General features: G+C 32.1%; 1 protein-coding gene across 12 annotated transcripts in view; it reads left to right on the top strand.

Annotated features, from left to right (window-relative positions):
• VPS13B (vacuolar protein sorting 13 homolog B) overlaps nucleotides 1-16704 on the top strand; it is a 1326809-nt gene that overhangs the window by 143602 nt on the left and 1166503 nt on the right. For all 12 annotated transcript variants that reach the window (XM_074200569.1, XM_074200570.1, XM_074200573.1 and 9 more), the window contains exons 13-15: nucleotides 3841-4010; nucleotides 6140-6334; nucleotides 12836-12960. In XM_074200569.1, the coding sequence (XP_074056670.1) occupies nucleotides 3841-4010; nucleotides 6140-6334; nucleotides 12836-12960 (490 nt within the window). The remainder of the gene's footprint in view (nucleotides 1-3840; nucleotides 4011-6139; nucleotides 6335-12835; nucleotides 12961-16704) is intronic.

The following is a 16704-nucleotide window of genomic DNA, read 5'->3' on the forward strand; positions in this document are numbered from 1 at the left end:
GCATCACTCAAAACAATAAAACACATTTTTCTTCTCTTCAGACATTCCAATCCCTACCTCAACACATATTGCTTCCACTTTCATCATTTCTAAAATGCTTCTTTCCTGTGCCTCTTGGAACCCCTAGTTTTCTTCAAGAGCCATTTCCTCTATGTTGCCTTTTCTGAATCCCTTTTATTCTTTGTGCTCCCTAAAACAATTACTTTGTTTTTTTTTGGAGGGGGGGGAGAAAGGTACATATCCTGAATTCACTTTAATGTTAGTATAGTTATTCTTCAAATCAGTGGTCTCCAAAGTGGGCAGATCTGACCTCACAACAGGAGGTTTTAACCAGCTAGGAGTTGAGAAGATATATCACATCCCATATTTGGCACAGTGGTCAGTCATTGGATTTGTCTTCAGCAAAACCTTATTCTCCATTAATTTTCTACTCCATCCCTTTTCTCTACAGAATAAACTTCTATCTTCCCTTCTGAACTGGATGTTGCCCTTGTTGTAAGCTAACTGATATTTTGTCACTTGACAGTAGCAGCTACCAGATGCCATTTGCAAAATGGTCAGAAGATCTAAATAGTTCTCAGGAATGAATTGCTAATTTAACCATATGAAAAGATTGTACGAAATCACTAATATTGAAAGAAATATGATGGTGTTGTTTATATTTTGTTCTCAAAGAAGACCATGGCATCAAGGAAGGTGCTTGTGTACATGAAGTGAATTTGAGTGAGGGGGGTGCTGTTCTAAGTCACCAGCCTCATTTTCTCCTCCAGAGCCATCTGGGTCCAGTGACCAGATATGAATCAGGACAATTGGAGATGGCCCTGGATGCATGGCAAACAGGGCTAAGTGACTTCCCCAAGGTCATACAGGTAGTAAGTGACAAGTGTGTTTCTGAGGCTGCATTCGAACTCCAGTCTTCCTGATTGCAAGGCCAGAGCTCTATCCACTTGGGCCACCTGCCTGCCCTGAAAGAAATATAAGGTCACTCACATATAGCAACTTTTCACAGATGAGAAAAGATGGTAATAGGCAATATTAGAAGATCTATGTTAGAAAGGCATACTAAGGTTCTGTTGGTGAGCAGGGTAATTATTCTTAATGATAGTATAAATTACATTACCTTTGCTCCAGAGATCCCATTCTTAGACAAAGAAGTTTAAGTTAACTTATTGGTAAGCATTTATTAAATATCTTCTGGGTGTCAGCCATTCTTCTAGATTCTGGGAATATAAAGAAAAAAATCCTTTGGCGTTTGCATTCTAATAGGGGAGAAGTAAACACACATATACACACACAATACAACGCAACATATGCACCTGAAGGGAATCATAAAATGTCTCAGGCAAAATATGGGTCTTCAATTTAATCCTTCAGGAAACAAAGGGGTTCCATGAAGTACAGGGAGAGTGTTCCAGGCATGAAGGGATAACATAGATTTGGTCCATAGGAATGGTAGTCTGTTGGAATCAGCCTTAATGAGTTTGTGAGAGCCATTAAATTTTTCAGTATGAGCATTTACATATCAGGAATTTGTAGTAGCTACAAATCAATGCTTAAGCACATTAAAAAAAAGTTTTAATAATTGTAGATTAAATTTAAAAACATGTAACTGTGTTCATTTTTTTAACTTTGAATAGCCTTGTTAAACATATAGAATCACCTTCCTCTTCAAATGCGCTTTAACTATTACTTGAGCTCTGCAAGAATATATTAGGAAGTTGAAGAAATGAGTCTTTGTGACTAAAGGCTAATAGTAACAACAACAGCAACAATAATATAATAATAACAATTACAATAATAATACCTTTATATTGTACTTTAGGGTTTACAGAATGCTTTATATCAGCTATCTCATTTGAGCCTCACAGTGTTCTGGGTAGGAGTGACTGTATGATGAGACCATAGAATATGTGTAAAGGAGTAACATGTAATTAAGCTGGCAAAATTTGTTGAGACCATGTCGAAAAGATTTTTGTATGTCAAATGAGTAAGTTTATACTTGATCCTATAGATGTTATTGAGCCACTAAAGTTTATAGATTAGCAGGCATAAGCCATGATCAGAAAAGCACTCTTGTGGAGGACAGAGTTGAATGGGGAGAGAGACTTAAGACAAGGAGACCTTGGGGTGGCTAGGTGGCACAGTGGGGCGACTAGGTGGCACAGTGCATAAAGCACCAGCTCTGGAGTACCTGGGTTCAAATTTGGTCTCAAACACTTAATAATTACCTAGCTGTGTGGCCTTGGGCAAGTCACTTAAACCCCATTTGCCTTGCAAAAACCTAAAAAAAGTAAAAAAAAAGACAGGGAGACCAATCAGAAAGCTGTTGCAATAGTTCTTGCAAAGGATATGTACTAAACTAGTGTGTGTGGAGAAAAGAGGTTATATGGAAGAGATGTTATGGATATAAGAATGATGGAAATCTAGCACCTGATTAGATGTGTGAAGTGAGCAATGAATTGGGGATTGTATTGCAGTTGCAAAACCTGATAGGAATGTTCCTGGTGTCTCAGCAATAGGGAAATATAGAGAATAGCTAGATGTGGGGGAGAATAATAGTGAATTCTGTTTGGACAATTGAGTTTGAGATCAAAAACTATAAACAGTTCTCCAAAAAAAAAAAGAAGTTTTGCTTACTTAACCATATGAAACACCTAGTTTGGAATGTGCAATAAGCAATTAATTGTGTGGAATTGAAGTTTAAAAGATAAATTAGGACTGGAATTGTATATATGATAGTAAACAGTAGAGAGTAATCTCATTTGAGTTTGATGAAATCATCAAGAGAGAAGATGTAGAGAGAGGAAGAGCTCTCCCAGGAAAAAGAATTAAAGCCATAGGTCTATATTAAGGGAATTGGGAATATATTTGGTCAGACAAGTGGGATAATCACAAGAAAGCAGAACCCCAGAAACTCATTCATGTCTGAATTTCTTTGATGTTGCTGTCTCAACAGAATCAAGGATGCTGTTGTTGAGTCATTTTTAGTTGTGTCCAACTCTTCATTTGCTGTTTTCTTGGCAAAGATTCTGGAGTGGTTTGCTATTTCCTTCTCTAGCTCATTTTGCAAATGAGGAAACTGAGTCAAACAAGGTTAAATGACTTCTTCAGGGTCACACAACTAATAGTGTTTGGAATCAGATTTGAACTCAGAAAGATGCACTTCTTGAACAGCAATGACATTATGTGCCAGGCAATGAGCTAGATACTTGCCAACATTTTGCTTGTGGCTATACCTTCCTCTGCTCTTTTGAGTCACCTAGTTGCCTTCTCAAGAAGGAATAAGGTAGAGAAAAAGACCATCAGATTTGTAAATTAAGAAATCACTGGTAGCTTTGAAGAGGGCAATTTCAGTGAGTACCATCATTGGAAATGATATGCTTAGGGTCAAGAAGTAAGCAAGAGAAGAGAAAAGTGGAGGCAATAGGGAGAGGAAACTTTCTAGGAATTTGTAAAAAAAAGGGTGAAATTGGAAGAGAATGTGGTAGAATTTAGTGATTTATTTTTAAAGGTTATGGGAAATATGGTCTTGTTTGTAGGCAGCTGGAAAGGAGCCTAGTTAGTGAAAAAAATGTGGGTGTAAAACAATATAAAAAGAATGAGTTGAGCTTAGTGAAAATTAGTCTGGATCTAAATAGTCTAACTTTTATTGTATAATTGGTATTTGTTAAAAGAAAAACAATTTTAGGTCATGTATGAATGGATTTGGGGAAAATAATTTTTTTGGAAATAAAAATATTACCACAGTTACAGAAAAAAATATAGCCTCCTAACCTAATTGAAGGGAATTTTCTTTCTGTTTTGTTTTTTTGACTGAATTTTTGTCATATTTTGTTTTAGATATTGTGGATGAAAATAAAAGCATTCCAAACACTGAAGAAATAGCAACTCTGGAGGAATATATTCCTACTCGACTCACTTGTGTTACTATCCTTAAATGTACTGTTACAGTCTTCATGGCTGAATTCAACTTATTGGGTCATTTACTTCCTGTTATTATGGGTGAAAAGGTATGACAATATGTTTTCCTATATTTATAATTTTTTAAAAAAATTCAAATATAACATTTTATATTCTGGGTATAACATTTTAAACTTAATATCTATGTAGCTTTAATTATATATATATATATATATATATATATATATATAAAAATAATTGTGATCTTTTACACTAAGAATTATCAAAAAAGTATAAGAGGGATTGTGAATTAAAGCAGTCACATCAGTATTTATGATATACCATGTACTTCCTTCTAGCTACCATTTTCAAAATACTTATTAGGTATCATTTAATTAAATAAATTATATGATTAAAGAGTTGAAGAAAATGTTAAACATTATCTTCCCTTCTTGTTGATTAGATTTCTCTTTTCAGTCTCTTTACCTATTGATATGGAACTAGTTAGGTAACTAGTTTATATATCTTTACTAAGCAGGACCTTTTTAAAAGTCATTTTAAGCACTTAACATGGGTAATATAGGTAGAAGACTCAATCTTGGAGCTCCCGGAACAGGTAATTAAACCTTTGGATATTCCATGGTTTTTGGCCTACTTGGTGCTTCTCAGGAGGGCATAGTGAGTTAAGTATCCAGACAAATCTACAAATATCCCTTATTTCATTTATCTCTTCACAAATCTATAGAAACATTTATGAAATGGCTACTTGACTCTATTACAATATGATATTATTGTAATTGTATTTGTATTATTGTAATTGTCAGTGTTGCTATCACCTCTGATAATTTTAGTATTTGAGTGAATTCAATTTGCTGTTCTTTGTGAATCCTCATTGAATTATCGGTTAAGACCTTCCAGATTTCCTGGTACATTTTCCAAAGCGTTTTGGGAATCATTTACCACCTTCATGAATTTTTTCCTGGCTCAGATTCTGAGAGGGCTACCCAGAAGCCTTAGAAAAGGCAATCAGAGCCATTCTAGAAAACTGAGTTGTGTAGAGGCTCAGGATAAGCTATTTCTTGAGAGTCAGATCCATTCAGGTATTTCTCATGTATTCTAGGGAACTCAGTGATACTTGTTTATATGGCTAGAGATCAATTTATGGTAACTTGAAATCCTCAAAAGCAGTAGTGTCAAACTCAAAGGAAAATGCATTCTTATCAACATAATGACTTAGAAAACTGCACATTAATGTCATCTATGTTGTATTGCATTTTTACTTATTTTTGTCAAATATTTTCCAATTGCATTTTAATGTGGTTCAGGTTGTACTCAGCAAGGGCCTGTTAAAATGAGTTTTTAAGGCCTTCACCCACTAAAGGACTTTATAGTACTGTTCAAAGATAATGCTTCATGTAATGGTTTTAATATAGTATCCTACAGTGTATAAAGGAATTTCTACAACCTCTAAGAGGTGATAGAATTGTAATATTGAATTCATTTTAGAGATGAAGAAATAAAGACTCGAAGTTAAATGATTTTCCTTTTAATATATAGTTGCAGAGCCAAAAGGCAAGTCACTTAAATGCTCTGAGTCTTGATTTCTTCAACTCTAAAATGAGAATAATACAATTCAATCATATTTTGGTCTAGCAGAACTTGAAGCAACTAGAGATGGTACAATGGATACAGTGCCTGGCTTGGAGTCAGAAAGATTCATCTTCCTGAGTTCAAGTCTGACCTCAGCTAATTCCTAACTTTTGAGTCTAGGCAAGTCACTTAACCCTTTTTGTTTTAGTTTTTCTTTTCATTTTTGTAAAATGAGCTGGAGAAAGAAATGGCAAACCATTTTAGTATCTCTGCCAAGAAAACTCCATCTAGGTTGATAAAAAGTCAAAGATTGAGAACAAGTCAGCCTCAACAAAAGGAGAGTCGAGACTAAAACCCAAATCAGCTAATATAAAGTCCAGTATGCTTTTGAGTATACCATACCACTTTACTTTAATAATGTATTGATTTGATACTGCTTTAAATTGAAGCAATCTAAATCTTTGAGACATTGATTATGAAAATCAGATTGTGAACTTGAGGGCAGGGACCACATTTTTTTTTAAACCCTTTTTTAAAACCCTTTTAATATCCCACATAGTAGGCATTAAATAAATGTTTATTGACTAACTGGCTACTATATAGTTCTTTATTCAACAGTAATTGTATATGCATTTATTTTTCTTTTTAGAACTCCAGTAGTTTCATGAGTGCTACAAATTTTCAACCATTACGACCTTTACCTTCTATTCAGATACTTGTAGATAAAATTAATTTGGAGCATTCTATGCCTATGTATGCTGAACACTTGGTACACACAGTCAGTAGCCTTAGCCAGCCTTCTGACAACCTGCTTCATAATTGCTATGCACACTGCTACCTTAAGGTAAGAAATGCCAACTCTATTATTTATTATTTGATGGTAACACTATTCCTAACAAGTACAAAGTAGTCCTTTATTTAGGCTATGTAATATATTTATATGAACTCTTTCAGTAAAAAAAATTCTTGAAACTAAGAATTTTTCTTTGACGACCAGTGGATTTTACTTTTCATCCTCCTCTCATTTAATGGATGTTAATTTCTTAAAGCAAAGGGATAATCTTTTTGTAATCCTTTTAAGTCTGGTTGTAAAAGGAGTGTTATTGGGGGTGGTCACTGTTGGCCAATCTCTTCCCTGTTACAATCCTTTTATATTACAAGTAATCAATCCCAGTGCAGGTGCATTAAAAGATACATTTATTGCTCAACACTTGAATTTATTTGCTAAGCAAACACAGATGTATAGTTTAAGCAGAGACAATGTATACCTAAGGAAATATAGGTTTTATGTGAATAGGAAACTGTAAAATCAAATAGTAAATTGAAGAAAAATTACTTGGAAGCTCTAAACCAAGTAAATTGCTGAGAAATTAGGAGACTACACAAATAGATCATCTGTCTATATTGGTTCACTACATATATTTTTGGGCTTTATAAAGTTTATAAGTCGTTGCAATGAAAATAAACCATTATAAAGACTATTCTAGACTTGGCTCCCCCAGGTGCATATCAATTAATAATGTTACAATGATACAGTTATATATATAGTTATATATATAGTTACATATATATAGTTATATATACAGTCTTTACAGAAGAGAACCTATCATTCTACAGAGTCAATGAATAGTGCAGTTTGGATGGTCTAAACCATTCCAATTTGTTCCTCCATTCTCCTCTTCCCCACAAATAAAAAAGGTGTGATGATGGTATTGAGTAATAAATCTTTTTGGAAAGGATTGAAAGAAGTCAGAAAAGAGTTTTTTCATGTGCTCTTTATTATACTTGCCAGCTTCTTCTAAGCTACCTTTTTATTTTGGCCATACTTCTAACCCAGTGACCTTCTCATTTCATTGGTTTAATTCCTACCTGAACCTCCATTTGAGGAAATGCACACCCAGTTACCCTCCCTGCCCACCCTCTTATTTTTTTGCTTTTTATTTTCTGTTTATGTGTTTTTATTCCATTATAATGTAAGCTCCTTTAAAGATTGGACCATTTTCTTAAATAAATGCTTTCTCTTTGTCTCTGTCTTTCCTCCTTCCCTTCCTACCTCCCCACTCAGGCTCTGTTTCTGGTTCTATCTCTGTCATCTCCTCTCCCTGTCTCTCTGCCCCCCCCCCCCCACTTCCCCTTCTTTCTTTCGCCCTTCCCTCCTCAAAGTATCTATCCATTCAACACCAGTTCTAGGGTGGCAGTGAAATGAGCTGAGGGAAAGGTTGTGTGAGGTGGTTTGGAGACTGAAATAACCAGACTTCACAACTGATTGGATATGTGGAATGAAGTAAAAGGGAAGCATCAAGGGTTACTCCAGGGTTTGAATGTAGTTGACTATAAGTATGACTGTACCATTGAAAAAATAGATGACTCAATGGAGAGAACAGTGACCTGGAATTAGGAGGATCTGAGTTCAAATTTGATCTAGATATAATAGTTTTGTAATTTGGGGTCAGTCATTTAAAATATATATGCCTTTATTGTCTTGTCCATAAACTGGAAAGAAAGATAGCATCTACCACCCAAGGTTCTTGTGAAGATAAAATGAGATAGTATGTGTAAGTGCTTTGTAAACACTATTTAATATAAAACACTATTTAAATGCTAGAATTTCTTGTATTATTGTCATTGTCATTGTATTAGCTTCATAGGATTTTGTAGTTGGAAAGAATCTCAGAAACCATCTAGTCTGACCTATACTTAAATGATGATTCATTACTATGACATTATTGAAAAGTGGCCAGGATTCCTTTGCTTTAAAGTCTCCTGTGAATTCACTATCTTTGAGCTGGCTAAATCCATATTTTCAATAGTTCTTTTTTTGTTAGAAAGTTATTCTTCTGATATATGGTAAATTTTTCCTGCCATCCAGCTTAAATTTGCATCTTTGCAACTTCTGTTTAGGACTCCTGATTTTACCATGTCTAGTCCCAACAGGAAAGGTATCATGTAAACAATATCCTTGAACAGAGTTTTGAAAGTATCTAGGAGTTTTTAGAGGTGGAAGTAAGGTGTCAATGTATTCTGGGCTTTGAGACAGTCAAAACTAAGAGACAGAGATGAGACTTGGAGTTCCATGGTTGAAGAAGCAAAGAGACTGGTTTGGCTGGATTATAGAGTATAGAAATGGTTGTAGTGATAGATTGGAGTCAGGTTGTGAAAGACTTTAAAAATTAGACAAGAGTTTATTTTTGACCCTTGAGACAATAGGGAACCATTAGGATATATTGAGGAGGGGAGTGCCATGGTCAGACCAACACTATAGGAACATCACTTTGGTAGCTTGGTAGTAAGTATGGAGCATGACTTATTGTATAAGGAAGAGGAGGAGGGGAATAAAGATTTAAATATAATCGCAGCTACTATGTGTCAGATATGCTAAGCACTGGGATTACAAATATAAGCACAAAACAAAAAAGTTTCTTCAAGGTGGCTATATTTTTAGTGGAGGAAGATAACATCTAAAAGATGTCTAGAGAGGAATGAAGGAGTAGGCATGACCAGGCTGGACACTGCTTAAAATGGAAGCTCTGGGAAGAACTGACTAATCAGATGAAGAGGTCACAAGGGCCAGAGAGAACTTCCAGGCTAAGACATCTTAGAGGGAGGAGTGATCTTCCAGGAACATTTCACTTTCTTAACTTTTTCATCAGGAACTGGGGAATTGTCTTTTGTCATTAGTACTTTTCATATTGTATGCAGCTTATCTGATCATGATGTTTCTCTTTGGGAATGTACCTATGTTTACATATTGTCTTGAGCTTTCATATTATTCTGATGTCCCCAGATACTTTCTTGACAGACTTTAAAATGATTTATTTTTATTAGTTTTTTTTTTTTGGCAAGGCAAATGGGGTTAAGTGGCTTGCCCAAGGCCACACAGCTAGGTAATTATTAAGTGTCTGAGGCCAGATTTGAACTCAGGTACTCCTGACTCCAGGGCCAGTGCTCTATCCACTGCACCACCTAGCCGCCCAAAATGATTTATTTTTTATAAAATTATTTCAACTACATTTTTACCTTCTTTTTTTGTTATTCTCCATTTTACATATGTAGTTTTTTGAGAGTTTAAATTTTTATTTTATTGTTTTCTTTTTCTTATATCACTAAGTTATTCCACATATTTGTCTTATTACACCTCCTCAATAGCCATCCCATATGACAAAGAGAATTATTTTTAGAGAAAAAAAAGTCAGCATAGCTGATCAATACTTATAGTATTCTGCAAATAGATTTTGTTTTATAAAAACTTTTCCTTATTAGATTTTCTTCAGTTTCCGAAAACTTATTTTAGAGTTCTGCTGATGGAAGGTTACATTTCCATGGGACTTTATAAATTACAGAGTACATTTCTAACTGTTTAATCAGTAGAACAAACAGTATTTCTCTCTTTCTCTCTCTCTCTGTCTCTCTGTCTCTCTCTGTCTCTCTCTCTCATACACACAGGGACAAGCACATACAGACATAGGCACCAACAGATATAGATAGTGAAATAAGTGGTATAAGATCACACAGCTGCAATGAGTGATTGCTGAACTTGAACTCAAATATTGGGACTTTTTTTTCTACTCTCCAGTATTTTTCCTACTCTCCTGTCTTTTAGGTGATAGTGAGCTCTTATTTATTTGAAGTATCAATTTAATATTGCTTTATATGCAGTGTATCTTAGAGATGACAAATGAATATTAACGAAAACTTGAATATGTGACTTTTTTTTAGACTTTTTACCTTAAATCTTTCATGTATTTTTTATATATACACACACACACACACACACACACACACACACACACACACACTAGTCTTTGCTATTTAAAAGAACTGTTTAGTACTTGATCAGATTTGGTATAATTGAATGTTCATTAGTGTTTCATTTTATAGATTGAACAGTTGCAGTCTTGTTAGAACTGCAGGCGAATTTATGATTCATTTAAGCTGTGTTGACTATTTGAACCACTATCTTATGCTAATGAAGAGATTAGTCTAGTTTTTGAGATTTTTAATTTTATGACATTAGAAGAAGCATGGCCCAGTTAAAGAAGGTCAGTCTCAGAGAATAATGATGATTGCAGACTCTATCCCAGAATTCATATTTGTAACTCATAAGTGAGTCACTTAATCTCTTGGTCCCCCAGGAGTTCCTTAAGATTATCACATGGAGAATAGATATTGACATGTTTTTGAGGAAGAATATTTGTCACTGGAAGTTCCCCATACTGATGAATCAGATTTCTGAACCTTCCTCTGGCTTTCATAATACCTTTATTGAGATACTATTTGTTTACAAGGATTTTGTAATTTTACACAAATTTGGGGAAGAGTATTGATAGAAACATTCTAAGGTAATTTATGGAGTATTTTGTCCAAATTAAATGTCTTAGGTCATTGCATCAAAAATTGTCATTGTTTTGTTTTGTATCTGTTGGCTAGTCCCCTTTAAAATATTGCTAAATAACATTTAGAGTAAAAATTTTAAAAAGCCCCAGAAAACAACAAACCAATAAAAATCTCAGAATATTTACTGTGTCCAATTAATCTGCAACATTTTTTTCTGGTAGATCTATAAGATTAAAATGGGTATTTCTTCCCTCTCCACAACAGTTATTTATGTATTATTCATGAATAAATAGGGGCAATTATGAAATAATACATTGAATTTTGTATGATCAAATAATAGATTGTTGTTATATAGGAAATCCTAGGTAAAATGTTCCTATAGTTAGAAAATAGTTAATAATAATCATAATCATAATGTGGATATTATTAACTATCAATATTTATAGGATAATTCACTTAATATTTAAGAAATATTAGTAAATATAATATGATGCCTAATGGAATTTTTCTTTTGTGGAGAACAAGACAATTTCAGTTCCCAGGATCATCTCCTGCTAACTATTTACTGAATTGAATTTGAAATTTGAATTTAAAAAAGGCACTGAAAAGAGGTTGACATATTTTGAAAAAGTTACATTCTGGAGGAGATTAGATTCTGAAATGAGTTTCTTAATTTGATCATTATTTAACTTTTTTTTAAAGATAAGTTTCTTATGTGAATTTGTCTCTAGTTATCTGGCAAGGCTTAACTTCTGCATGCCACTCTAATTGATTTTAAAAAAGGAACATTTTTCTTGAAAATATATTTAAAAAATATTGTTCCAAAAATGAATTTCTTTCCCTTTTGAAAAGAAAGGATTTGGAACTATCAATTTTGAATCTTTCAGACACACTGATTTTCTAAAAATATGCAGTAATGTAATATGATTATAAGTAAGAGCTGGTGACTATATTTACTAAAAATAGTGCTTTAGAAAATTGGTTAGCAATTAGCTGACTAAATTAAAATCTGTATATTTTGGTTCAGAAATTCATAGTTAATAATCATTAGCAATAGTGGAATTTGCATACTCTTAATATTGAGCAAATTATAAATAATAAGTAAAACATAAGGACCTGGCTATATATATACTCTTTTTAAAGTAATATTGAAGCAATAAATCAGTGGACTGTAATTGGGTGTTCATTTTTCTACTATGAAATGTTTATCTTTTACCTTATTTGAAATAATTGGAAAAGAAATATCAGGTTCAATTCTTTGCAGTTTTACTTAAAATATTATGTTGTCTTGTTTCTTCTAGAAAGTCAAAATAATGTTCAGGAATTTCATTAAATGCTTTAGAATATTTTTAGTATGATCTGTTAGTTTTAAGTGCAAACACATGAAGGTTCCCTTTGTGGAATTTACCGAGTTCATTGGAAGAGCTCAACCCTACAATTAATTGAAAAGAAAAGTGAAAACAAAATGCTGTATTTTTACGTTATGCTATGAAATCTTTTGTGCATGATTTAGATGAAAGAAATAGAAATGAAAGTCATAACTTTATTTTAGCTGCCTCCTTGAAATATTTTGTTCAGATTTGCTTTAATCATAAACTAGATTATTAATAACTAATGTATTTGACATGAAGTATAATATGTAATCAAAAACATAGGATGAATGATATGTATATTTTAGTAGATAGATGGAAAACATTTAAAATGAAAATTGATGTGTGGTTAAACATGACATATTTAAAAGTAAAATTCTAAGATCAAAACATGTTTATAAGGAGTATTTCAGGGGTGTGATAGAAGTATTATTGTCTAATTAAAAAAATCTCATAATTTTTGTTTTGAGTAAATTGTCAAGTTGAGTAAAAGGAAATGTTTGATAATGTGTGAGATGGATAAGGCACTGGAAAATATTTAATGTGCAGCTGTTTTACAGAAAGTTGAAGCTGACGTGCTTCATCCTGTGCTTATTAAAACTTTGTCTGCATGAACATTTGGATCTTTTCTGTTTTTTCAGATATTTGGTTTCCAGGCAGGATTGACCTCTTTGGCTAGTAAAGGAACACACTGCTTACCTGTTCCACTTATTCCCTCTTTTAGCATTGCTATTTATGGAAAATTGCTGAAACTCCCTATGTGTTGGTAAGTATTATTTATTAAAATGTATAACTTGAGAAAGAGTAACTTATTTTCCTTTTCACTTATTCTGCCTTTGAAAAACAAATATACTTTTATATTAAGTTTAAGAAATTTCACTTCAGAACAGGGGAAATTTGTGTAAGTTATAATTATAATGTTAACTCTCAAGAGTATTCTTTAGTAAATGAAGTTTTGGAAATTGAAACCTTATTGGTAGGATCAGAATTGATAGGTGACTTTACTTTTTTTTGCATCTGACTTTGATAGGATGCTTAAAAGAAACTTCCAAAAATGTTTCTAGTTCAGTGAACCTAGTAGTTGTCATTCTTGATTTTACTTTTTATAAGAAAATTCTTTCTAAGATAAGGAACCACCTACTGGTTGACAGTAGATTTAACTATTTTAGCTATTCATTTCCCTTTATAATTTATGCATTGACTAGATAACCCTGATTAGTATACACTATACAGAATATAATATTTCTGACATGTCTCTTTCATTATCATTTAAAATTTTGGAATGACATTTATTACTACTTTAATACTTAGATTTATTTACTACTTGAATGAGGTTTTCTCAATTTGAAAATTTATAATTCAGATAGATATTAATAAGTTTTGATGTTTACATTTTATAAAAAAATTTTATCCCTTACATAGTGATGGATTCTTTTGAATATGTAATGAATGTAATTATAAATTATGACATACTTTGAGAGCATGTAATTAAAATTTTGTGGCATATTTTTGGTTTGATACATGAATTGTTTGAAGAATGATTCATTTGAATTCTTTTTTTATAAGAAATTCATTAACAAGTTAATCATATGTAAAATTTTTATAGCCTATTTTCATTATCTAATATAAAAAGTAATGCTAATTATTTAAGAGTTGTAAATTATCTTTTCTCCAAAGTATTGTATTCTGATGGATTAATGATTAAATGTAATAGTGCATAACTATTTTTGAAGTAGCCTGATTTAGTGAAACACAAACTACCTTCTCTAAAAAATTTCCATTGTTTATCAGTACCAGTTTTATAAAAATTTCCTAAGTTAAGTGTTAGAACTAATGTTTTGAATTCATGTTTTGAATTTTTTGATAAATGGCTGCCATTTCGCACTTTTAATTTTATCAAAATATATTGGTCTTACACATTTTGATATATTTAATCCTTCTTGAAGTATTTTGTTTTACACACTTCTCATCACTTTTCCTCACATGCCTTTCATTATGAAGGGTGGCTAGTTTTACTTTTTTCAGTTAACATATTTGTGTATGTATACTATATTTCATATGAGCTAAATGCTATCTCTTGTTTCATCAAAACATGTCCTGGAACATGTCTTGTGTTTATTCAGAAATAAACAGGCATATATGAAAATAACTACTCAGTGAATATACTTATTACCTATACTAGTAAATTTTCTTTGTTAAAATGGTATATTTATCTCAAGGCATTGGTATTAGTTTTCTGTATGCATATCAGTGGTGCTTTTAAATTGCAATATTCTTTGTAGACTTTTAATACTTAAAATATAATATTTATGAATAATTGTGTCTATACATTTTAAAGATTAAACTTTGTTATTTGAATGAGATAGAAATGAGAAAATACTTGGTGCTCTGCAAACTTTAAAAATAATATATGAATAATAAATTAGCAACATAATTCAAGTATTTGTGGTTAAGAATATTTTTATAAAAATCTTTAAAAACTTACTAATAGAATAAATGAAAAATTAGCTTTTCAAGTTTTTGGAATGCTATTGATTCATTCTGAGGCAAGTGGTTTTGATTATCATTTCCATAGGTGAGTATACCTCAAAAATATTTTGTAACCCCTATTTTAATGTCTTTTAAAATCTGTTTTTCCTCAATAATATTGTAGTAACTTAGTTTATAAACAAAAACATTTTGAAAATAAGAGATAGAAAACAATGTTATAACAACTCATTTAAATGAAGTGTAGTTTGAAGTGAATAAAACACCACATGAAACACATCAAATCGCACTTGGAGTAAATAGAAATCTTCTTAAGACCTGAGAGCTCCATTGAAGTCATGCAATGAGTGAGAATTGGTTCTGTAAGGTAGAGTGGTAATATCATTAACCTTCAAATCATTCTTGTCCTGTGATCCTACCTTTTTCCCTACTCCTTTCCCAAATTATGCCACTTGCTTTATTTGTATTTCTAGATTTCACATTCCAGAGTTTTTTAAAGTACACACACATCTGATGCTACATATGTTCTAGTATTTCTTTAAAGAAAATATATATCACAGGCAATAGCTTTTAAAAACAGTCATTTTATGGACTGTTATAGAATCCCTTAGGCAGCATGTTTTGAGTTAGCAGTGAAAATCTTAACTTTATTTCTGACATAAATCATTAAAATATTATTTTTTGAGTTATGAAATAATAATTCCACACTTTACTGTCAATTATGTATGATATGAAATTTGTGCTTTATTTTTCCTCCTGTAATATAATTCTAACTTTTCCCCCTAAAATTATTGGTTAGTTTGTTTCTATGAATGATTGACTAATATTAAAAATAAATTAATTTTCTCCTGTTAAAATCTTTATTTTTCTGAAATGAATATTCATCTATGGAAAGAAAACTTAATAAATTATCTTAATACAAGTTAACAAGCCATCACTGATTTTAATATTTAGAAATAAAATATTCTGTAAATATAATTTTAAACTTTAGAAAATAGTTTATTCTGTACAAATCTAAAATCTAAAATTGAGATTCATGATTATTTGTTTACTTGTTTCTTATCAGATTTGGTCAATTTTGCATTTACTAATTGATAAATTTTGGAAGGATATTGACAATAATGACAATCAGTGTTAAATGCAAAGTAGAACTCTTATTAATATTTAACTTTTATTGAAATAAAATTTACCTTGAGAAGGAGTAGTACAGTAGAAAAGAGTTCTAGGTTTAGGTTTACATTTGGAGAATTTGAATTCAAATTTTCACTTCTGTTTCTTTCAGTTTCCTCATCTATAAAAGTGAGAGGACCTTTGAAGGCCCCTTCAAGTTTTTAATCTGTGATCAAGGAATTCTTTTGGGTAGAGGCTGGGAGACAAGTGGGCAGGGATAGAGCAATTTTAATCCTAATACTGTTACTTAAAACAGCCACAACAACTAACACATATTATGATATAAAGTTTTAAAAACTGTTATAGTCTGTGACCAAATCATTAATCACTAAGTATCTATTAGATGCCTATTTTTTGTCAGACAGTGTGCTCGATGCTGAGTTTAAAGGATGCTGAGGATAAAAGTGAAAACAGTTCATGCCCCTAAAGGGCTTATAATTTAGCCTTAGGGAAACAGTATGCTTTTATATAAACTTATAAAAAATAGTTGTAAAATAAATGCAGGATGATGGGATGGAACATGGCACCAGGACTTGGGGATATCAGGAAATACTTACTGTAGGAGGTAGTGTTTCCTGGAAATTTTAATAATATCTGATAAAGAGACATGAGGAAGAAATGCATCTCAGGCATGAAAGAACAGTTAGAACAGAGGCACAGAAGGGAGGTGAGGGAATTAACAGCAAATAAACAAGAAGACTAGTTTGACCGGGTAATTGGTATGGAGAGAAGGAACATGGATAGTGAAAGTTGGGCCAGATTGCCAAATACAGGAGTTTATATTTGAATTAGGTTGTGGTCATAGTGGTAGAAGCAGTTACTAATATTTATAGTTACTAATATTTATATAACC

The sequence above is a fragment of the Macrotis lagotis genome, chromosome X (genome assembly GCF_037893015.1).
Source record: "Macrotis lagotis isolate mMagLag1 chromosome X, bilby.v1.9.chrom.fasta, whole genome shotgun sequence".
Taxonomy (NCBI): Eukaryota; Metazoa; Chordata; class Mammalia; order Peramelemorphia; family Peramelidae; genus Macrotis; species Macrotis lagotis.